The sequence below is a fragment of the Oncorhynchus masou genome, chromosome 1, assembly GCF_036934945.1.
Source record: "Oncorhynchus masou masou isolate Uvic2021 chromosome 1, UVic_Omas_1.1, whole genome shotgun sequence".
NCBI lineage: Eukaryota > Metazoa > Chordata > Actinopteri > Salmoniformes > Salmonidae > Oncorhynchus > Oncorhynchus masou.
The window spans coordinates 23,874,001-23,899,193 of NC_088212.1; the positions used below are offsets into that span (position 1 = coordinate 23,874,001).

At 42.5% G+C, this 25,193-nt stretch overlaps 2 protein-coding genes across 4 annotated transcripts in view; one reads left to right on the forward strand and one right to left on the reverse strand.

Moving 5' to 3' along the window:
- Positions 1–475: 475 nt before the first annotated feature.
- Positions 476–3,980, reverse strand: LOC135539639 (serine/threonine-protein phosphatase 6 catalytic subunit-like). The gene is made up of 7 exons (XM_064965644.1): positions 3,884–3,980; positions 3,420–3,515; positions 3,227–3,292; positions 2,961–3,102; positions 2,737–2,816; positions 2,359–2,568; positions 476–2,200 (listed from the first exon to the last, which is right to left on the reverse strand). Exons 1-7 carry the CDS (start codon positions 3,956–3,958, stop codon positions 1,952–1,954), a joined length of 918 nt encoding a protein of 305 aa, XP_064821716.1. The 5' UTR covers positions 3,959–3,980; the 3' UTR covers positions 476–1,951.
- Positions 3,981–6,192: 2,212 nt separating this feature from the next.
- Positions 6,193–25,193, forward strand: part of LOC135539621 (multiple epidermal growth factor-like domains protein 9) — a 44,235-nt gene continuing 25,234 nt past the window's right edge. For 2 of the 3 annotated variants that reach the window (XM_064965615.1, XM_064965623.1), the window contains exons 1-2: positions 6,193–6,891; positions 9,908–10,106. In XM_064965615.1, the coding sequence (XP_064821687.1) occupies positions 6,339–6,891; positions 9,908–10,106 (752 nt within the window). In that variant the 5' untranslated portion in view covers positions 6,193–6,338. Of the gene's footprint in view, positions 6,892–9,331; positions 9,570–9,907; positions 10,107–25,193 lie in introns of those variants that run through there. The other variant, XM_064965631.1, reaches the window with a different exon arrangement.

Here is a 25,193-nt window from a genome sequence, read left to right on the forward strand (position 1 = left end):
GAGAGACTGAAAAACAGCTTCTTTCTCAAGGCCATCAAACTATTAAATGGCCATCACGACCCGGCTTCCACCCGGTTACTCAACCCTGCACCTTAGAGGCTGCTGCCCTATATACATAGACTTGGAATCACTGGCCACTTTAATAACGGAACACTAGTCGTATTGTTTAAATAATGTTTACATACTGCTTACTCATTTCATATGTATATACTGTATTCTATTCTACTGTATTTTAATCTATACCACTCTGACATTGCTGGATCTAATATTTATATATGTCTTAATTCCATTTGTGTGTGTTGTTGTGAATTGTTTTAGATACTACTGCACTGTTAGATACTACTGCTCTGTTGGAGCTAGGAACACAAGCATTTAGCTACACCTGCAATAACATCTGCGAAATATGTGTATGTGAACAATACATTTTGATTTGAAAATGACATTTCTCTGTGAACATAAGATCCATTGATTGTATTTCCACGTATTTAATGATTTACAGTAATAGCATCATCCCTCATTTTGATAGCCTACAAGCTCACAAGCTCATTCTGTATCACAGACAGTTCACACAAATAACCACAGCTAGCCTTACTGCTGAATCAGGTTATCTAGAGACATATATTGTGGAAATTCTTACACAGGTGCGAAGTCAATCTTAAATGAATCATTGTTTTTTTTCAGCTCGCTGGAGAGGTTCCTACAAAGTTGATGCACCATAGTGAACGTTTGTCAGGAGCTCTAACGGGGCAGTCCTGTTAGTTCCTTTATATACTAACAAGTCATAGTTGCATTTAGCTTATTCATAATTAATTAATCATTAACGTTTACTTCATTCATGTGACTGACCAATACTGGGTCATGCATGTGACAGACTAATACCTCACGAGGCTTCTTCTCTCTAAGAGAGACCTTGAAACTGAGACCTTGAAACTGAGATATCCCTTTCTCTAAACAAGGGTCTGGGCGTACTGCCAAATTGCAGACACTAATTGTGAGGATTCGTTCAATCAGTCACTTGCATGAACACAGAAATTGGTTTATAGAAAAGCACAAACACAGAACATAGAAATTGGTAAATAGAAAAGCACCAACATACAATTTTCCATCACAGAACCTATCTATATGTTTTAGATCAGTGATGTTCATTATAATAATTTCTCACCTCAATTATCAGTCTTATAGCTTTATTACAAGACTAAATAACATAACTAAGTCAAGTGCATGAGTAAAATCTCATTTAAACATATTTCTAATTTGAGTGCTTTATACTGTATATATATCTACACGATACATGAAATTCAATAAATATACATTACAAAAATAAAAACTAACATCTGACAAATAACATCTTCTACAGTATATTCCTAATAGGCTGTAAATAGACCGAAGTCAAACAGAAACAGTGTCCTCTCCCTGTAAAGTGGCTAAAATAAGTGTTCCTGTTTCACTTCACGTGTTCTTATTGTAATCTACCATGATTCATTAAATCTAACATGTGTTTCATAAAAACATTAAATATTGACACTGCTATCACCTAAAACGTTTGAAACAGAGTAGTGGCATTACTTGATAGAGTACTTCTGTGTGAACACACGTGTTGGCACGCAGAGCTACAGCAGACACAAAAACACACAGTACTGTATATAAGTTACGTACAGTAGCCTACAGTAAAATATAGTGGAGGCTGCTGATGGGAGAACGGCTCATAAGAATGGCTGGAATGGTATAAAACACGTGGTTTCCATGTGGTTGATACCATTCCATTGGCTCGATTCCAGCCATTCTTATGAGCCGTCCTCCCCTCAGCAGCCTCCACTGGTAAAATATGAATGACATAATCAGTGGTGTCACTTCAACAGGAGTTGTTGTCACTCCACTGTATGTGATGCATTACAAATGTGGTGCTTGATAACAGTGCGGCCAAAGATGATGATGATAGTTAGTGCAGTGTTTACAGGAAATATGGTGTCGTTGTTCTGGGTGGAATTACTCTCTCTGAGTCGGGCACCGCCCGAAACAGCTTGGGCTCCCTTGTATTGGCGTCTTTGAAGACCATGATGGAGGCAATGTTGCCGCAGCGATAGCAGTAGTTAGGAGCTGACCAGACCGTGACCAGCTTCTCATCAAACATGAACTTGTAACCTTCATGGACTAGTTGATGTGCCCGACAGATCAACGTCAAGTTGTTGATGTGAACAAACTGCACATCGAGGGTTATATAAACAAAAAAAGAGAGTGAGATGAATGTGAAAAATAAAACATGACTATTACCCATTTCATATATATTGCTGTGTGAAATTGACAATGTATATACTCCAGTGTACATCCCTAATCAGTGGTGAACAAGACTAATCTTACCTCATTGGTGACCTTTGCACCAAACAGCCACCCAGCTCCCCTGGGGCTGATGGCCCAGGTGTCGACGTCCTCGGGGTCTGACCAGACAAGGTCACAGAATGCTCCCTTGTGGGGGATCTCCTGGTTACGCTCAATGGTTCTGATTTGGTCCAGGGTCTTTATGTCTGGGGAGAGGCCCCCATGAACACACAGAATCTGCTCATCCATCAGCTGGCACAAGAATACAACCAAAGTACAGCATTAGAATAACTGTGATAGTAGCAAATATCTTAAGGCTCATGTGTAATCATCTCCATGTTGGCTTGATATGCTAAAATTGTGACATGGGGGATTTGACTGCAGGAAATCAGAAATACAAAGCAATAGAGTTGTACTCACCGCTGCAACTGTTAACATATCAAACACTTTGGTACAGTAGCGCCAGGCATTGGCATTTCCATATTTGGTTTGGCATTCATCTGAAAGGAAAAATAGACCGGAGACATCCCATTTACAACCAGTGCACCTGGAGTCAATGGTTTGGATTGAACGATAACTACAAATGTAGCCTATTAGTGCAACATTTGGTTAGGCTGGATATGGTGAAGTAATGAAAATCTCACCATAAAAGCCATATACTTGGGTTATTTGTCTGCTTTCGTGGTTTCCTCTTAAAAGCGTGATGCGGTCAGGCCATTTGGCTTTTAACACCAGCAGGTATGTGAATGTCTCCAAGCTGTAATATCCCCGGTCAACAAAGTCACCCTGTAGAGACACAGACACCAAATCATGATGGGGTGATTCTTGATGGATGTTGTAAACATGAAAAAACAGTAACAGTCAAATAAATGAAGATAAATGGGAGTGGAAAAGGTGAGTTTTAACCAACCATGAAAATATAGTTTGTGTCTGGGACCTGTCCTCCAGTTCTGAAGAGTTCACACAGATCATAAAACTGTAAGAAGAAGAAACAACCAAGTTCACTTCATAACTACTGAAAATAAATGTCAAATCCATCAGCTTCAAACACAAATATCTAGCAATGTTGCTGTAAAACTGTGATGGTCAATAAAGTAGCCTACCTGTCCATGTATATCTCCACATACAGTCACTGGGGTGGACACAGGCTGGACATTGGATTCCTCCAGCAATAGGTCACATACATAATCACATAACCTCTGAGGAAAAACACACACTTGGTAAGAATAAGAAGCATAACGTAACAGTTTCAGAGACTTCAATGTGATGTGTCATGCAATCGTTTAATGAATGAATGGCATAGTAGAGACATTCACAAGTGACAACTAAGCTACTGTAAATGACACTCTCATAGCAATCATTTCGTCAAGCATGATGATGGCATCCGTTGAATTATAATTCTAGGCTATGGCATCACAGTCTGTGATTTCAGGTCAGGATGCTTCGATATGGTTAGAAGTGATACTGATTTTGCTGTTGCTTATATCTGATAAGTAGGCTTCTATGCGTGCTGCTCATCAGGCGTATTTTTAGAGGTGATTACCATTGCTAAGGCATTGATTCTCACCTTGAGGTCGTTTTCAGGTAAATATTTACACTGCTTGGCAATCTCCGCGTATTTATCCAGGTCCAGTGGCGCCATTGTATCATCTGTTCGCTAATGTTTCTAGTACTGTGCATGTTCGGTTCCGTCAGGCAGATTTCCTGAACAGTTTGAGTTGTGCTGCCATCTGCTGTATAGGATACGCACATACATACTATAGGCCTTAGAATTTGGTTGTATATCCGGACCCGGACAGTGCATATTGTGAGCTCTTTAAGTCTTGTCAAATCATAGTCAAATGAATAATTATTGGATGTAACAGTTCTGTAGCTCTTGGCTTCATAACTAGCCTCTGGTATCATGTTGTGCAGCTCATGTCACTCCTGATCAACATAAATACTGCTGACGACAGGTGTTAAGGCCTGTAGCCGCACAGCGGCGCTCGCACACAGTAGAAAAAATGGGTGATTAGGCTACTGAGCGCACATACCCTGCATAGGCCTAATAAATATCACAATCATATTTGTTTCATTTAACCCTCATAATAGCCTACTACCAACATATTTTACATGAATGGATTACCAATTGGGGTCATGTTGACCCCAATAAGAAATGATTGGGAAAAGCAACTATATAAACGTAACTATTATGAAAACATTATTAGAAATGTAAATAATGTTATCTGAAAAAGTACATATTCAAAACAGACTATTATTTAAGCAAAATTACAGCAATTTGCATATTCTGTCAAATTAACATATACATGTTTCCCTTATATAATGTGCAGCTTTTTCCAAAGTACAATCCAGATTAGTACTAAAATGCTGATTTGCCATTATTTGATTGTAGTATAATTTAGTTCTTCAAATTTATAAGTAAATATTGATTTTGTCATATTTGAGGGGTAAAAATGACTTCCATTTAAAAGGCGAAGTACACCAAAATGTGAAATATATTTAATTTTATTGACAAAAAGTGATCCATCCATTTATCCTGAGAGCCAATGACAAAAAAATATATTTCTACGCTTTCATTATTTACTTACCTCACAGCCAGCATTAGCATCACTGGAAGTGAAACAATGTGGTAGAGCCTATGGAAGGATGCTTCAAAAAGCATGCACAAATCCTCAAAGTCACTTCAAATTACATGGTATAGCAACCAAAATATCACAAGTTGCACATATTGAATATTGGACAATATTGAATGAGCCAGCACTGCTAATACACATCAATACAGTGCTATGTACACATTCAGAGGGTAGCTGGTTTCTGTATTACAGTTCTACCTAGTATTCATACCATGGACAGACTTTTATGAGCTGTTTTGACTGTAACTAAGCATATACCTAAGGTATTTTTATTTTATTTTGTACATGTTCATACATAGTTATAACCATAGGCCAAGATCACTCCAATAGGTCCCCCTCCACATTCTGAGGATATGTATAACTTAATATTATGTCTCCAGAGAAACCAGAAGGCACAAAAATAAGGTTGTTTTTGGTTTTGTACACAGCAATACGATGTTGTATAGAAAAGTGTAATCTTAGGCAAGTACATGGAGAACTATATCTCTACAGATTATCTGTCTATCTGATACAGGTCCCCTTCCACCCTCTGGTGATATGGATAACTTGTTATTATGTCTCCAGAGAAACCTAAATTCAAATAAAGGACATATCTATCAAATTACCATAGGCAGAATTAGTTTTAGGCTGGGGTCAAAATTACCCCAGAGGATCAAAATTACCCCAGAGGATTAGATTTTCTTTTAAGTACAGAAACATTAAATAATGATTTGGATCAAGTTGGTTGACAAAGTCATGAAAAATCTGAAGAATAAAAAACAAACACATTTGGGTTATGATAAAAAAATATTTAAAAAAGATTCCCTCTGGGGACCCTAGTCGGTAGTATGGGTTAAATGTACTTTTTTGGCCTACACTCACTTTTTATACATGTTATTTATGTTATTTATTGAGAACCCTAGCCTAGGCCGAATGTCCCAGAATCGAATTGATGTAGGCTCGCAGCCTAGGAACATAAAGTAATGTAATCTTAGAATGTAATATTATTATTTGTTTAAGTGTATCCAATGATGTTATTTTTGGACTAATAAGGAAAAGTAAAACAGACTTCTCATTGCACTCAATGTGCACTTGCTCAGATTAGGCTACGCATTGAACCAATCAAATGCCTATACGAAAGGAAAACAAACGTACCTTAATGTACCACGAGACCTCCCATCAATGTCCTCATTGGCTGAAGAGTGTAACAATTTAGAGCGTTTCATTGCGCTGTGCTAGGCTGAACAGAAAGTGAAGCCAAGAAACTGCGGGTAGTTCGGTTCACAATCACTGGGAATAGCCGCTGAGGACGTCAATGGTGGAGTCGAGTACGCGAGCTAGTCCATTCAGGGAAAGGTCTGAGACAGACCCTTACTAGGTAGGGCTTTACATGGAGAGCTGAAATTTAATATGAGGTTAACGACCTTAATGATGTACATATCCTTGGCTTTGCTATTTATTTGGTATATTGGATTTTCTGATGCTGCACCTCGCGTCAACTCCTACGATGCTTCGCCTATATCCAGGAAGCCTCGCTCAGCCTCCGAGAGCTTGGAACCGCTCTACACCACATTGCCTAATCGTTTACCTGAGGGCAGGTTTGTGCTCGGCCAACTAACTGGGCTCACGCCGTCCCCTACTATTGGTTTCACCGGAGTGGCCAGCAAAACGATACGGGTCTCCACGACTCCTGTCTCGCCAACTGCAACCACCATTCAGCCAACAACAACTGACCCTACAACCCCAAGGCCAAGCACAGAAATGATTTTCAACACTAGAAAAAAAAATACGTTTTTGAGCTCCAGAACATCCAATTCAAGCAAAATATCTGCTGATGGGCAAGCATCAGTTTTTCCTCCAGAAAAAACGAACATGGTCTCTATGGTTTCTCAGCGGACGCCTAATGATGCATGGTCTTCAGATAACATCGATGCATCGATTTCCTCCTCCGAGAATGGTCAAGGTGAGTAGCCTATGTTTGCTCTTGGGTGTGATAATAAAATATATAATGTTCTAAGAAGTATGCAATTGTCATTTGATCTTGTGTATTGTACAGAATATCATTAGACTGCCACACCTGGTTACACGTAATTATAAATAGACTGAAATATGAACGGATTGAGACTCTGGACTTTAATTAATCGCCTCACACATTCACATAGGTTTGCAGAAATTGCCATTTTGATGCAGAAACTCAATTCATATGTGGCCAAAGGCACAGTCAAAACAATGTCGGTATTATGGCTTTTGACGCAGAGCACAGGCGGGCTAAGAAACTGACAGCTTGTTGAAACAATAGATCATGGATCTCAAACCATGGACGGCAGTCTCCTTGTAAAATTATCAAATAACCGAATGATCCATATTAATTACAACATTCCGGTTCAATATTTACCAATTGCGCAATATGAATAGGCTATAGGCTACGTTTTGTGCTCACAGAGATGTTGCCCTTATTCTGAGGTAGCCTATGTGACAAGTGTGTCAGATATTATGGTGATTGGATCGGAGGGGGACGGCATTTATGCAATGTTTTTAGTTATCCATTCCCAGACTTCTCCTTGTCCGCATAAAACCATGAGATTGTATTTTTCATACAAGCAAACAATAACACATGTCCGTTTGGATAGTGGTCTGATCCCTTTGTGTCTATTCAACATCCTTAGACCACGGAAGAGGGATAGGGGAATGTGCTACTCCGCATCCAATCAAAATGACCAGACCAAGACATGAATGAGCCAGCACTGCTATATGTTCAGCGGCTTGTCTCTCACCTCCGCTGCATCGCTATTCGTATGCATCGCAGATGATAAACGTCCCGACAGAGCCTTTGTGGAGGTTGGGGTGGGAAACACGTTTGAAACAGCTATTTGTCACTGTATAAAATGGCCTCCCAGGTGAGTATCAGGGGACTATGAAATTATGCGCAGCCACCAGTCCGATTTGGGGGTAGTTAACTAGTCAGCGATTCTACAACCTTGTCGAGGCTCCGTTGTTTTCGGGTAAAGGTCACTCTGATAACAATATCAACAACCTGGATTAATGCCTCACCTCACTGACACATTCTCTGCCTGATGGAACACATTTCTGGTGTGTCACTGTGTTAGTGTGTTTATGTCTTTCTTTTTACCCCTCCCAATCATAAAATATCACATTCTAGGCTTCCCGCATGTTCTGGAGTTTAAAGCACAGTAGCCTACAGTTGGAGAGGTGGTACCACACTCCCATGTTTTTTGTTAGTAGCATAAACACTGTCATAGGAGGGTGTGTAACTTCAGACAGAGGTCATTTTACAGCAGCAGGTTGTTTTGAATCATCTCTGTCACATGTGTCCGTCTGCATACTTGAACCATGCAGCCACACTGCTTCACTTTGCTGGAACTAATTACTATGAGGAAGATGGACATTTCCTCATCTCCTTTTTTCACTGTGCTTACATTTCCCCTCAAACCAATTTTCTGCCGCTTTGAAATTTAACACAAACAGACATCAGTCATGTGCACATTTCCTCTGCACACACATGGCATGGGTTTTTGATCCTCCATTCTTATACTATGTGGTTTGCACTTGTACTTATTATTGCATAATTTGGTTCCAAGGTTAACCTCTCTTCCTCCGTGCTTTGTGCCCAGATAGGAAGTGATGAGTAACTTGATGTGATGGATCCTACAGTAGCTCAGTGCTATTTATTTGTGTGTAACATGGTTATAATTGTGTGTGTGTGTGTGTGTGTGTGTGAGAGAGAGAGAGAGAGAGGGAGCTGCACGGCCCTAGATCTCAGAGTCTGGGGTGTGATCTTGGCTGACAGTTGTGCAGGGAAGATGACTTCAGTGAACAAACGGAAAGCTGACAGTGCTCTCCATGCTTGCATAACCGTGCCCTTTCCCTATTACATAAAGCTGGAACAGTGGCCAGAGATGGAGGGCTAATCTGAGGAGGAGGCGACTGTTTCAGAAAATGACATTAAGTCGTCTCGAATGGCCAAACTGATGTCTGAGAAGATGGCACAACAATAGAGTACAGTGTTCTGAAACTTTGAAGGTGTTTACAGATCCGCGGTAAACTGCAATTGAACCGCGAGAAAATCCGCCTACCGTGTGTAGAGACCAGTGGTCCCGGTTTCTGTCAGCTCTATTTATGTAATTGAAACATTGTTTGATTGGTTGTCAAGATGAACTCTGCTCATTGGTCAACCATGCGTGGCGGCCGCTCAAGACTTCAGCTAATTTCATCTTTTGACGCCTCGAGTCAGTGGCACCACCAACCGTGCCGCTTGTAATACAGTCCCCTGTTGGATCATAGGGGACACTTCTATGTCAAACCCATCATTCACAGTTTCAATCTCCTACATGGACCTTGCAAGGACAAGCAACCTAGTCAACACACTATCAATGTACAACTGTTCATTTTCTCTAGTCATGTGTATAATATGACACATATTCAACAATTAACCATTTCCACAATCCTCTGTTTTGTTCTCAGCTTTCAATGTACAGTATTTTATAATGGTTTACAGTATGCAGCAGCCCTGCCTGCTTCCCACATCATTCCTGGAAATTAGGCTGTGTGAATAACCGCAACCTGTCTCCTCTCCTGTAAGAACAGCCCACATGTGCTCAACACCACACCAATGGCAGCCTGGTATTTCCTCTGCATGTCATTACTCTGTTTTTTCTGGGAGACACAACAGTCATCTCATACTCCAACAACAGCAGTCTGTATCCTACCCCATCCACTGCATCCTCCTCCTTCCCCTCCATCTCTCTCTTAGAAACAGACGGGAGAGAAACAGTCCGACTCCATGCTCATCATGCCTGAGCTCAAATAAATAATACATGCCCACTTAGCAGAGTCTACACGGTCATGCAGATATCTGGCGCCTCTCATTGTGTGTGTGGTGTGTGTGTGTATTTACAGAATATCCTAGTGGTGGTGTAATATAACAGTCTCCCCCCCTTTCTTGCTGTCTGTCCCTGCAGAGTCTCTGTGTAACTGCAGCAGTGAGGGGGCTCTAGATGTGGATGACTGTGACAAGAAGACAGGTCAGTGTTTCTGCATGTCAGGGTACACTGGGCTGCTGTGTGAGGACTGTGAAGAAGGACACTTCACCAATGGCACCACCGGCTGCATACCCTGTGGCTGTGACTCCTATGGAGCTGTCAACCACCTCTGTGACAGGTAAGAGCTCTCGCTTCCCATTGGCACTCATGGCACTGGGAATTAAACAAGAGACACCTATTTTCATTTGATTTAACTAGGCAAGTCAGTTAAAACCTCTCTGGGATATGTGGGACGGTAGCGTCCCACCTCGCCAACAGCCAGTGAAAGTGCAGGGCGCCAAATTCAAAACAACAAAAATCTCATAATTAAAATTCCTCAAGCATACAAGTATTTTTACACCATTTTAAAGATAACATTCTCGTTAATCCAGCCACAGTATCTGATTTAAAAAAATGCTTTACAGCAAAAGCACCACAAACAATTGTTAGGTCACCACCAACTCACAGAAAAACACAGCCATTTTTCCAGCCAAAGAGAGGAGTCACAAAAAGCACAAATAGAGATAAAATTAATCACTAACCTTTGATCTTCATCAGATGACACTCATAGGACTTCATGTTACACAATACATGTTTTGTTCGATAAAGTGCATATTTATATAAAAAAAAGATATCTGCCATATTGTGTAGTCAACATTAGTCAGAAATAGCATTATAAATATTCACTTACCTTTGATGATCTTCATCGGAATGCACTCACAGGAATCCCAGTTCCACAATAAATGTTTAATTTGTTCGATAAAGTTAATCATTTATGTCCAAATAGATTCTTTTGTTAAACGCGTGTTCAGGTTCAACCGAACGTTGGATGAAAAGTTCAAAAAGTTATATTACAGCCGGTAGAAACTTGTCAAACTAAGTATAGAATCAATCTTTAGGATGTTTTTATCATAAATGTTCAATAATGTTCCAACCGGATAATTCCAATGTCTGTAGAAAAGCAACTCTCTCGTGACCGCGCCTTAGAGCCTGTGGCACTCTGCCAGACACCTGGCTCAATCCCCTCTCATTCACCCCCACTTCGTTGTTTCAGGCTTCTACAGTGTTTTAAAGACTTGACATCTAGTGGAAGCCTTAGGAAGTGCAATATGACCCCATTTACACAGTATATTGGAATGGCAAAGAGTTGAAAAACTACAAACCTCAAATTTCCCAATTCTGGGTTGGATTTTTCTCAGGTTGGATTTTTCTCAGGTTTTCTCCTGCCATATGAGTTCTGTTATACTCAGACATCATTCAAACCGTTTTAGAAACTTCAGAGTGTTTTCTATCCAATACTACTAATAATATGCATATATTAGCAACTTGGACAGAGTAGCAGGCAGTTTACTTTGGGCACCTTATTCATCTAAGATACTCAATACTGTCCCCCTGTCACCAAGAAGTTAAGAACAAATTCTTATTTAAAATGACGGCCTACCAAAAGGCCTCCTGCGGGGACGGGGGCCTGGGATTAAAAATAAATATAATATATATAATATAATTATTGTATTAATTATTGGACAAAACACACATCACACAACAAGAGACAACACTACATGAAGAGAGACCCAAGAGAACAACATAGCAAGGCAGCAACACAACATGACAACAACATGGGAGCAGCACAACATGGTACAAATGTTTATTTGGCACAGACAACAGCACAAAGGGCAAGAAGGTAGAGACAACAATGCATCATACTTAGCAGCCACACATGGTCAATAGGAGTGTCCATGATTGAGTCTTTGAATGAAGAGATTGAGATAAAACTGTCCAGTTTGAGAGTTTGTTGCAGCTCGTTCCATTTGCTAGCTGCAGCGAACTGAAAAGAGGGGCGACCCAGCGATGTGTGTGCTTTGGGGACCTTTAGCAGAATGTGACTGGCAGAACGGATGTTGTTTGTGGAGGATGAGGGCTGCAGTAGATATCTCAGATAGGGGGGAGTGAGGCTTAAAGAGTTTTATAAATAAGCATCAACCAGTGGGTCTTGCGACAGGTATATCGAGATGACCAGTTTAGAGGACTATAGAGTGCAGTGATGTGTCCTATAAGGAGCATTGGTGGCAAATCTAATCGTCGAATGGTGAAGAACATCTAGCCGCTCGAAAGCACCCTTACCTGCCGATCTATAAATTATGTCTCCGTAATCTAGCATGGGTAGGACAGTCATCTGAATTAGGGTTAGTTTGGCAGCTGGGGTGAAAGAAGAGCGATTTACGATAGAAGAAACCAAGTCTAGATGTTACTTAAGCCTGCAGCTTTGATATGTGCTGAGAGAAGGACAGCGCACCGTCTCGCCGTACTCCCAAGTACTTGTATGAGGTAACGACCTCAAGCTCTAAACTCGCAGAGGTAGTAATCACACCTGTGGAAAGAGGGGCATTCTTCTTACCAAACCACATGACCTTTGTTTTGGAGGTGTTCAGAACAAGGTTAAGGGCAGAGAAAGCTTATTGGACACTAAGACATCTTTGTTGTAGAGCATTTAACACAAAATCTAGGGAGGGGCCAGCTGAGTATAAGACTGTATCATCTGCATATAAATGGATGAGAGAGCTTCCTACTACCTGCACTATGTTTTTGATGTAAATTAAGAAGAGCGTGGAGCCTAGGATCGAGCCTTGGGGTAATTCCTTGGTGACGGGCAGTGGCTGAGACAGCAGATTTTCTGACTTTATACCCTGCACTTGATGAGAGAGGTAGTTAGCGAATCAGGCCAAAGAACTCTCATAGACACCAATACTCCATAGCCGGCCCACAAGAATGGAATGGTCTGCCGTATCAAAAAAGCAGCACAATATTGCTTAGAATCAAGGGCAACATTGACATCATTGAGGACCTTAAAGGTTGCAGTGACGCATCCATAATCTAATCAGAAACCAGATTGCATACCCGAGAGAATAGTATAGACATCTAGAAAGCCAGTTTGTTGATTATTGACAAGTTTTTCCATCACTTTTGATAAACAGGGCAAAATAGAAATAGGCCTATAACAGTTAGGATCAGCTTAATCTCCCCCCTTAAATATTGGATGAACTGTGACTGGCGTCCAAGCAATGGGAACCTCTCCAGAGAGGATGGACATGTTAAAAAGCTTGGAGATAGGGGCAGCAACCTTAAAAAAGAAAGGTTCTAAACCATCTGACCCAGATGTTTTTTTGGGGTCAAGTTTAAGGAGCTCCTTTAGCACCTCAGACTCAGTGACTGCCTGCAGGGAGAAACATGGCAGGGGGAAAAGAGGGAGAAGCATCGGAGATAGTCACATTAGAAGGGGTGGGAGATGAGGAAATGTTGGACGGGCAAGGAGGCATGGCTGAGTCAAATATTAATCCTGACTTAATGAAGTGGTGATTTTTAAAGAGCTCAGCCATGTGCTTCTTGTCAGTAACAACCACATCATCAACATTAAGGGACATGGGCAGCTGTGAGGAGGAGGGTTTATTCTCCAGGTCTTTAACTGTTTTCCAGAACTTCTTGGGGTTAGACCCACAGAGAGAGAACTGCTCCTTAAAGTAACTAACTTTGGCCTTCCGGATAGCCTGAGTGCGCTTATTTCTCATTTGCCTGAACGAGAGCCAGTCATCCTGAGTATGGTTGTGCCAAGCCTTTCTCCAAATGGAATTCTTGAGATGAAGAAACTCTGCAAGATCACGGTCAACCCAGGGGCTGAACCTGTTTTTAATTCTCATGTTCTTTATGGGGGCATGTTTGTTAACAATATCAAAAAAGAAGGTCCAAGTGTCTGACTGGGGGCTCAAGCTGATTTTATACCATTTTACAGAGGCGACTTCATGAAGGAAGACTTGTTAATTAAAGTTTTTTTATCAAGCGTCTATGACAAATCAGGACAGGTCGTTTCACTGAGCACCCATTACGAACACAGGCTGTAAAACAGTGATCACTAAGGTCATTACAGAAAACACCAGACTGATCAGGATTATTTGTGAGGATAACATAGAGGAGAATAGCCTTTTCCGGGTGTTTGAAGTCATACCTTGTGGGATTGGTAATAATCTGAGGAAGAGTTGGGGAGTCCCATTGCTTTAGGACTTGGTCATGTGGTTTAAGCGTGTCCCAGTTTAGGTCACCTAGCAGGATAAATTCAGACCAAGTGTAAGGGGCCAGGAGAGCGCTTTGGGCAGGTAGGATACAGGCCGGTGCTGATGGAGGACGATAGCACCCAGCAACAGTCAACAAAGAGCTATTTGAAAGGATATTTATAGCTACTAGCTACCAAGCCAGAATTAATTTACATTTTTGAGTCCATATATACTGCATCTTTGGCAAAAATTCAGGAAGATGTAGTTTAGAAGTCAAATCTGTTTGAATTGATTTAGCAGACGCTGTTGTGCATAAAGATAATGTTCTGAAATGTACATTTATCTTGTCACACAGGAAGTTGTAGAGTTCGAACTGCTGCAAATAGCTAGTGTTTATGATATACCGGATCCATCATGTGGAGTCATTATCCACCTGGTCTTGTTCAGCAGCCTGGCCAGCCAGGCCACCATACCCCTGGCCTTTGTAGGAAGAGACAGTGGGGCTACCATACCTCGGTTGGTTCTCATATCTTGAACTAAACAACACACTGCCCCAGATGCAGCCTTACAGTTTGTGGGAAAGAGTGTGACTTGGTAGAGAGGCAGCATGTGTAGCTTAGGAACATGGTAAAAATAGCTGTCATATTTTTAACTTTAAACCGTTGAAAGAGATGTGGCTGGTCAGAAATCTGAGTAAACATCCTTGAAATTCGTGTGTTTCTAATGCCTAGTGGTAGTGGATCAGCTGTCAGAATATACAGCAGGTTGGGCCTCCCGAATGGCGCAGTGGTCTAAGGCATCACTATAGACCCGGGTTTGATCTCAGGCTGTGTCACAATTGGCTGTGACCGGGAGTCCCATAAGGGGGCGCACAATTGGCCTAGTGTCACCCGGGTTAAGGGAGGGTTTGGCAGGGGGGCTTTACTTGGCTCATCATGCTCTGGCGACTGCTTGTGGCTGGCCGTGCGTCTGCAGACTGACTTCGTTTGTCAGTTGAACGGGGTTTCCTCCAAAACATTGGTGCTGCTGGCTTCCAGGTTAAGCGAGCGGGTGTTAAGTACGGATTGGCGTGTCATGTTTCGGAGGACGCATGACTCAACGCCTCTCCCAAGCCCGTTGGGGAGTTGCAGCGTTGAGACAAGATTGTAATTGGATTGCAGTTGCAGTTGCATATCATGAAATTGGGGAGAAAGAGGGTCAAATACAGTTGAAGTCGGAAGTTCATAATTCCTGACATTTAATCAGAGTAAGAATTCCCTGTCTTAGGTCAGTTAGGATTACTCCAATACCTTAACTTTGTTGTCCTTTAGCCACAACTTTGAAAGTATGCTTGGGGTCATTGTCCATTTGGAAGACCCATTTGCGACCAAGCTTTAACTTCCTGAGTGATGTCTTGAGATGTTGCTTCAATATATCCACAGAATTTCTCCTCATGATGCCATCTATTTTGTGAAGTGCACCAATCCCTACTGCAGCACAGCACCCCCACAACATGATGCTTCCACCCCCATTCTTCACGTTTGGGATGGTGTTCTTTGGCTTGCAAGCCTCCCCCTTTTCCCTCCAAACATAACGATGGTCATTATGGCCAAACAGTTCTATTTTTGTTTTATCAGACCAGAGGACATTTCTCCAAAAAGTACGATCTTTGTCCCCATGTGGAAATTGCTCCCAAGGATGAACCAGACTTGGAGGTCTGCAAGTTTTTTTCTGAGTTCTTGGCTGATTTCTTTTGATTTTCCCATGATGTCAAGCAAAGAGGCACTGAGTTAGGTAGGCCTCGAAATACATCCACATGTACACCTCCAATTGACTCAAATTATGTCAATTTGCCCATCAGAAGCTTCTAAAGCCATGACATAATTTTCTGGAATTTTCCAAACTGTTTAAAGGCACAGTCAATTTAGTGTATGTACACTTCTGACCCACTGGAATTGTGATCCAATGAATTCTAAGTGAAATAATCGGTCTGTAAACAATTGTTGGAAAAATGACTTGTCATGCACAAAGTAGATGTCCTAACCGACTTGCCAAAACTATAGTTTGTTAACAAGACATTTGTGGAGTGGTTGAAAAATTAGTTTTAATGACTCCAACCTAAGTGTATGTAAACTTCCGACTTCAACTGTTTATATATATATATTTATTTAATATACAGCAGGTCAACAACCTGTAGCTTTATATTTTATTGTGCCAAAGTAAGTCTATGACAAACATTCAGAACATTCAACATGTATGTTACTGTTTTATACATGAATGTAAGGATATACAGTACATAGGACTCACATTGTAGGATTAGGGTTACAAAGGGAGGGTATATTACTAGAAACTTTTAAAGTTTACCTGTAAACTACCAGACTTTTGGTAACTTTCAAGTTTTTATTTTATCAGATGACATCTAGTGGCCTTTGAGTACCTCAAATTATCACAGGTGTCTGTAATTATATCTGGCCCTCTGTGTGGCCTTATCACATGTAAAGTATATATAAAACACTCAAATAAGATTTGAAAATAATAAATAGAATGACAAATGACAAAGCTGTGAAACATTATCCTAAGTAAAAACCATCAACTTAGTGAGTACCAAATGAGGGTTTCAACGTGAAATATCCTTAACATTTTTTTAATGCACTTTTTAATTTATTTTACTATGTCAATATGTTTTGGCACCAAACTGGTGGCAGTTGTGAACAGTGGGAAGAGTTGCAGAGTTCATTGAAGATAATTCCGTTGTTGATTAGATGCTTTTTTCAATAAGGCTATTTTCTCTTGAACCATATGGTCTATCCACTAGAAACAATATGGACACAGATATAAAAAAAATACTTTTAAAACGTATAAAATACCAAAGTTACCATAGATTAACTGTTATTTACCAAAATTACAGAAGATTCCAGTAAATTTGGTAAATTACCAGTAGCTTTGCAACCCTATGTAGGATAAAAATGTCCACCTTTTGCCTCATTCTCTCATTTACCACAAAAAAATGAATCAATACAGCAGGGATCATCAACTAGGTTCAGCCACAGGACGATGTATTTTTTCTTGAGCAGATGGTCATAATTACAAATACGTTTTAGACTGCAAATTGACCACAAGAAGCCCAAACATATTGACTAAAACATAACCATTTCAAACCATGTTTACATTTGTATAGGATCCAATATCTCTCTATTATGCATGGGAATAATTTTGGAAAATAATACTTTGGAACAGATTTCCATAATTAGAAATCACTTAGAGCTGATTTGCTGGTGTTTTTAATGTGTTTTAGGTCCAATAAAAAAATATAAACTTTTTTTTTATTTTTTTATATTTTTTTATAAATAGTGCCGGAAAAAAATAACTTGCAGGCAGCCAGTTGGGGAACCCTGCAGTATAGATCAAGTGAGAAGTGGGTAAAGGGTCAACTAGGCCAGGGGGTTATTCTGAGGGCAGGGACATATGGGGCTAGCCCTGCCCTCACACAATAATACTACCACACATAATATGATCCTGCTCAGACAGTCTGAGCCAACAGTGCTAACCCAGCTAATGTAGCAGTAGTCTAACTTAGGCCAGGCCAGCTCTCTCCCAGCTGGTAAGCACTGTGATTTAAACAGATTAGCTGGCTCCCAGACCCCCCAGCCTCACGTTTTAGGGGATTTTTCTCAGTGTACTGATGGACCATCCAGCCTTTCTGTATTACAGTCATAGTCCTACTCATATTTAACTTTGGCATTCTATCACATTTGCTATTGGAACTTTGTCAGTGTGTCTGTGTTGTTTTCACTTAGGTCTATTTAATTGCATGGCCAGGAACCGAGGGCTTGGATTACATTTATAACCTACTGGTTCCAGAACACAGCATACTGACCTGATCCAGCCTGGAACCTGTGGAAGGACCAGGATGTAGTAGGATTGCAGATGTCTGGATCAGAGCTGCCTGCCTGGGATTTCTTCACATTTCCTCAAGGACATATGAACTGATCGGGTCTAGGATGAGCATACTTCTAATCTGTAAAGTGTCTCTAATAGTGCAACAGTTCTCTTCATAAAGACCAAAACAGGGTCAATCAAATGAAAAGATTTGGCATGGGTCCTCAGATCCTCAAAAGGTTCTACAGCTGGACGCAGGGCACTACAGAGGGTAGTGCGAACGGCCCAGTACATTACCGGGGCCAAGCTTCCTGCCATCCAGGACCTCTATACCCGGCGGTGTCAGAGGAAGGCCCTAAAAATGGTCAAAGACTCCAGTCATCCTAGTCACAGACTGTTCTCTCTGCTACCACACGGCAAGCGGTACCGGAGCACCAAGAGGCTTCTAAACAGCGTCTACCCCCAAGCCATAAGACTCCTGAACATCTAGTCAAATGGCTACCCAGACTATTTGTATTGCAACGCAACCCCCCCCCCCCCCCCCCTCAACACTCTCTGTTGCCATCACTTTAATTAACCCTACCTACATGTACATACTACCTCAACTAACTGGTTCCCCTGCACATTGATTTTGTACCGGCACCCCCTATATCTATATATATATATATATGATTTATTTTTTATTATTATTTTTTTTACTGCTACTCTTTAATTACTTGTTACTTTTCTCTTATTCTTATCCATATTTTTTAAATCTGCACTGTTGGTTAGGGGCTCGTGAGTAAACATTTCACTGTAAGTTCTACACCGGTTGTATTTGGCGCATATGACGAATAAAATTTGATTTGAAAGTAGTTGAGGATGAGGTACACTGTGGATGTAGCACGGTATGAGATGTACTGTTTCAGTTATCTTGCATAGGAAGGATGAGCTCCTCTTTGTAGTGCCACTATATTGCAATAAGAATCTGCTTGGCTCCCAGACCACTGGATCATGTTGGTAGGAAGTTGCTACTTTTTAATTCACTCGTCTGTAAGAAGCTATATTTTACTGTGTCCCCGCTGTGCTCTTTACCAAAATAAAATCCACAGGGGACCAACAAAAAACAGGGAACATATCCTTGGCCACAGGGCTCATCAGTCAAAACAAAAGCTACTGAGCTGTGAGCTCGTCTTAGTGATAATGACTTGACCTGTACCCATTAGGCTGACAATATGCTCATTAGCACATACAGTATGTGCACACTGCACATATACAGACAGCCGAATGCGGGAGGTGAAACATACATGAACCTGGCCAGTCTTTTCTTTAGCAGTTCTCTAAATCATGATGTGCGTTAGCATCTGGTCAATTCCATGCTAACGGAATTACTCTGAGACTGATTTTCTCTTTAAAATGTATACCAAACAAAAACCATTGAAATCAAATACTGAGTCTCACTGTAATTCCATTACCATGGAATTGCCCAACCTTAACATGTGAATGTGATTTGATGCCAACCCTCAGCCAAACAGGATGGGTTTTGTACCAGTTCGTACTCCTGACTAGCTCTTGTACTCTGATTCATCTTGGTCCTCAATCAGTGGCGATTTGAGCAGGTACGTCTTGGTGGGGCAAACTCCCCAAGCAAAGCCACTACACAAGACTAAACAATACAATTATTGCACTATAATGGTGACAAATGGTGCACACAAACAGTTAGGGCCTACAAAAAGCTGCCCCAACAGCAGAGCTTTCTTTTCAGCACCATGGAATGAATCCTTACCACTGCTACAGCAGAGCCTTGTCTGGCAGCAAAACAATTTACCGCCTTTTAAAAAAAACCATAGCTGATATGGCTGACTTTGTCACACCCTGATCTGTTTCACCTGTCATTGTGCTTGTCTCCACCCACCTCCAGGTGTCGCCCATCTTCCCCATTATCCCCTGGGTACTTATACCTGTGTTCTCTGTTTGTCTGTTGCCAGCTCGTCTTGTTTGTCAAGTCAACCCATGTTGTCTCAGCTCGTGTTTTTCCTCAGTCTCTCTTTTTCTCGCCCTCCTGGTTTTGACCATTGCCTGTCCTGACTCTGAGCCCGCCTGCCTTGACCTGTCATTTGCCTGCCCCTGTTGTTGCAATATACATTGTTACTTTAACACAGTCTGCACACGGGTCTTGCCTGAAACCGGATAATACGACTGACCCAGCAGACTTGGACCAGCTCCGCAACGCCGTCTCCTCCCAAGGAGCCACCATTGGCACGAGGAGTTGCTTCGCAGTCTGATGGAAGGTTTCCAGGCCATGGCCGAACATCACAACCTAGCATTGGATGCATTGCGGGAGAAATTCCATGGGTTGCTTACTAGGCAGCCTACCACGACGGTAACCTCCCAGCCCCTCAGTAACCCGGCGGGTAGCCGTTCCCCTCGGACCGCTCAAGGATAGCGTACATCATTATGCTGATGTCCGGGAGGGCACTGACCTGGGCCACATCGGTGTGGGAGCAACAATCTGCCGTCTGCCTCAGTCTGGAGGAATTCGTGACAAATTTGAAAAAAGTTTGAGATTCCGGTGTCCGGGCGAGAGGCTGCCTGGAAATTACTCCAGCTTCGGCAGGGCTCCCTCAGTGTGGCAGACTATGCAGTGGATTTTCACACGCTAGCAGCAGTGGGTGCCTGGAACCCGGAAGCGCAGTTCGACACGTTCCTGCATGGATTATCGGAGGAAGTAAAGGACGAGCTTTCAGCCCAGGAACTACCGACGAATCTCGACTCAATCATCACTTTAACCATCCGGATCGATGGTCGCTATGGGAACGTAGGAAGGAGAAGAGGTCTGATTGCGGTCCAAATCGCTCACTCAAGGATCCCACCTTGCATCTGATGAACTCCGGAAGTCCCCTGCATCTACGTCCCTGAGAGTATCCGAGCTTCCCCGACTTCTTCCAAGAGCCTCCGAAGACAGCCGATTTGCCTCTTCCCGAGCTCGGCATGTCTCCAGCCGAACGCCTACACAGACTTAACACCCAGAGTTCTCTGTATTGCGGTAATTCCAGTCATTATGTGTCTACCTGTCCCTTCTAGAGACCTAGCTTATTGGTAGGAATGATTACTCTGGTGGGTCTTAAGAATAATTTTGCTTCTCCCCTTACTCGCCCCCCCTCTCCATGCCACCCTGCTGTGGGGCGACCAGTCCAAGTCTCTCCAGATACTCATCGACTCAGGGGCCGATATGAGTCTTATGGACGCTATCCTGGCGTCCGAGCTGGGCATCCCCACTCAACCCCTCTCCATTCCCATGGATGTTAGAGCACTGGACGGACGCTCTATAGGCGGGTTCACCCACTATACCACCCCCATCAACCTACGAGTGTCAGGGAACCACAGCTAGATGATCCAATTCCTGTTAATTGAGTCTCTGCAGGTTCCCACAATCTCTCAATTGACTGGTCTACTGGTGCCACCGTGGGCTGATGCCCATTCTGCCACACTCATTGCCTGAACTCAGCTCTGCCTGCCCCGGGACGTCTTCCTGGGGGCTTGGAAATTTCCCTGGAACTCTCTGCCATCCCCCCCCCGCTCCAAGATCATTAGTCCCTCTGCTGTTCGTCTTCTTATGCCCCATACCCTCCGTAGACTTCCTACCTTTCCTGTGTCTATAATTAAAGCCATGTCTCACAACCCTGTGTCTCCTGTTTCCATGTGATAGACTTGCTTAAACAAATGTGGTTTCTACTGACAATTGAGATGTACAAACTATAGAATAGTCAAGGTCAAGGCAGGCAGGGGTCAATAATCCAGAGTAGTGGGGCCAAGGTACAGGATGGCAGGTACAGGACGGCAGGCCCAGGGTCATGTCAGGCAGAGGTTGGTAATCCAGAGTAGGGGCAAAGGCACAGGACGCAAGCAGGCCCAGGGTCATGTCAGGCAGAGGTCAGTAATCCAGAGTAGGGGCAAAGGCTCAGGATAGGCCAGGGTCAAAACCAGGAGGACAAGAAAAAGAGAGACTGGGTAAAAGCAGGAGCAGAGACAAAACGCTGGTTGACTTGAACAAACAAGACAAACTGACCCAGGCAGACAAAAAACACAGGTATAAATACCCAGGGGATAAGTTGGGAAGATGAGCGACACCGGGAGGTGGGTGGAGACGAGCACAAGGACAGGTGAAACAGATCAAGCCTTGACAGATCTTCAGGTCGGAGCTCAAGAAAGAGGCCCGAGTTGGATGACCGTTCAAAACGTATTTTCCCAGTAGGAGCTAGTTTTTTTCTGAGTTACCAGTTGTCTTGAACTCACTGAAGTCTGAGATTTCCCAGTTCTGAGTTTTGTTGTTTTGAACATGACATACAGTTGAATCTGAATTTACATACACCTTAGCCAAATACATTTAAACTCAGTTTTTCACAATTCCTGACATTTAATCAGAGTAAAAATTCCCTGTCTTAGGTCAGTTAGGATCACCACTTTAGTTTAAGAATGTGAAATGTCAGAATAATAGTAGAAAGAATGATTTATTTCAGATTTTACTTATTTCATCACATTCCCAGTGGGTCAGAAGTTTACATACACTCAATTAGTGTTTGGTAGCATTGCCTTTAAATTGTTTAACTTGGGTCAAGTGTTTTGGGTAGCCTTCCACAAGCTTCCCACAATAAGGTGGGTGAATTTTGGCCCGTTTCTCCTGACAGAGCTGGTGTAACTGGGTCAGGTTTGTAGGCCTCCTTGCTATCACACACTTTTTCAGTTCTGCCCACAAATGTTCTATAGGATTGAGGTCAGGGCTTTGTGATGGCCACTCCAATACCTTGACTTTGTTGTCCTTAAGCCATTTTGCCACAACTTTGAAAGTATGCTTGGGGTCATTGTCCATTTGGAAGACCCATTTGCGACCAAGCTTTAACTTCCTGACTGATGTCTTGAGATGTTGCTTCAATATATCCACATAATTTTCCTTTCCTCATGATGCCATCTATTTTGTGAAGCGCACCAGTCCGACTTCAACTGTAAGTCATGCTCGATTGACAGCATGGCCGGTGTATTCAAACTTTTCTGGCCCTTGGTGTTGAATGTTTATCCTTTTAAGCTTGGAAAAGAGACCCTTAAACCCAGTTTTGGATCACACACCCACTCCACTGAATAGCAGGCTAGTGATTGCTTTGCAATGCTTGCAGTTAGCCACTGATTCCTTCCAAACCACTCATTGTTGAATATGCGATTTCCAACTTGTTGTGTAATGTTTATATCCAATGGCCAATAAGTACCGATACGTGTTATCTGTAATTTATCTTCATATGACAAGGATTGAAACAGTTTTCCAGTCGATTGTCGACGTGATTCAAATCAAATTGTATTTGTCACATGCGCCGTATACAACCGGTGTAGACCTTACTTTGAAATGCTTACTTACAAGCCCTTAAAAAACAATGCAGTTCGAGAAAGAGTTAAGAAAATATTTACTAAATAAACTAAACTATAAAATGTGCAATAAAATAACAATAACGACGCTATATACATGGAGTACCGGTACCGAGTCAATGTGTGGAGGTACAGGTTAGTCAAGGTAATGTGTACATGGAGGTAGGGGTAAAGTGACTATGCATAGATAATGAACAGTGAGTAGCAGCAGTGTAAATACAAAGGGGTGGGTGTCAATGTAAATAGTCCGGCTGGCCATTTGATTAATTGTTCAGCAGTCTTATGGCTTGGAAGATGACGCTGTTAAGGAGCCTTTTGGCGCTCCGGTACTGCTTGTCGTGCGGTTGGAGAGAGAACAGTCTATGACTTGAGTGACTGGAGTCTTTGACCATTTTTTGGGGTCTTCCTCTGACACCGCCTAGTATATAGGTCCTGGATGGCAGGAAGCTTGGCCCCAGTGATGCACTGGTCCATATGCATTACCCTATGTACCGCCTTGTGGTCAGATGTCAAGTAATTACCATACCAGGTGGTGATGCAACCGGTCAGGATGCTCTCGATGGTGCAGCTGTAGAATGTTTTGAGGACCTGGGGACCCATGCCAAATCTTTTCAGTCTCCTGAGAGGGAAAAGCTGTTGTCGTGCCCTCTTCATGACTGTCTTGGTATGTTTGGAACATGATCGTTTGTTGGTGATTTGGACACCAAGGAACTTGAAACTCTCGACAAGCTCCACGACAGCCTTGTCAATGTTAATCACAGTCCGTCGATGTTAATGGGGGCCGGTTCGGCCCTCCATTTCCTGTAGTCCACGATCAGCTCCTTTGTCTTGCTCACATTGAGGGAGAGGTTGTTGTCCTGACACCGGACTGCTATGTCTCTGACCTCCTTCCTATAGGCTGCCTCATCGTGATCAAGCCTACCACTGTTGTGTCGTCAGTAAACTTAATGATGGTGTTGGAGTAGTACTTGGCCATGCAGTCGTGGGTGAACAGGGCGTACAGGGGGGGACTGAGCATACACCCCTCCAACCAGACATGCTTTATCTACTAATTTGCTGGATGCAGAGTTCAACAGAGTACAAGTGAAGGCCAAGCAAATTATAGAGAAAGCAGACTGTAATGCAATCATCTCTGATGGGTGGTCAAATGTTTGTGGGCATTGAATCTGCTCCTCAAGGACATCATGGCACTGAAAACAATGGATACACTCTACAAGAGAGCCAAGTAAATGGTTAGGTATGTGAAGGGTCATCAAGTTACAGCAGCAATCTACCTCACCAAGCAAAGTGAAAAGAATAAGAGCACCACATTGAAGCTGCCCAGCAACACCCGTTGGGATGGTGTTGTCAGCATGTTTGACAGTCTCCTGGAGGGGAAGGAGTCTCTCCAAGAAATGGCGATATCACAGTCTGCCGATTTGGACAACCCCATCAAAGAGGATCCTCTGGGATGATGTATTTTTGGAGAGAGTGGTAAGCAGCCTAAAACTCCTGAAACCTATAGCATTGCCATTGCATGGATTGAGTGAGACAATGCCATCCTGTCTGATGTTCAGACTCTGCTTGCAGATGTAAGAGAAGTAATCCATACTGCCCTGCCCACTTCACTGTTGCTCCAAGCAGATGAAACTGCAGTTTTGAAATACATCAAAAAGCGTGAAGACTTCTGCCTGAAGCCCATCCACGCCGCAGCGTACATGTTGGACGTATATGCTGGCAAGAGCATCCTGTCTGGTGCAGAGATCAACAAGGCCTATGGTGTCATCACTACCGTGTATCGCCACCTTGGCCTGGATGAGGGCCAGGTTCTTGGCAGTCTGGCAAAGTACACTTCCAAGCAAGGGCTTTGGGATGGAGATGCAATATGGCAGTCATGCAAACATATCTCATCAGCCACTAGGTGGAAGGGACTTTGTGGATCTGAGGCTCTT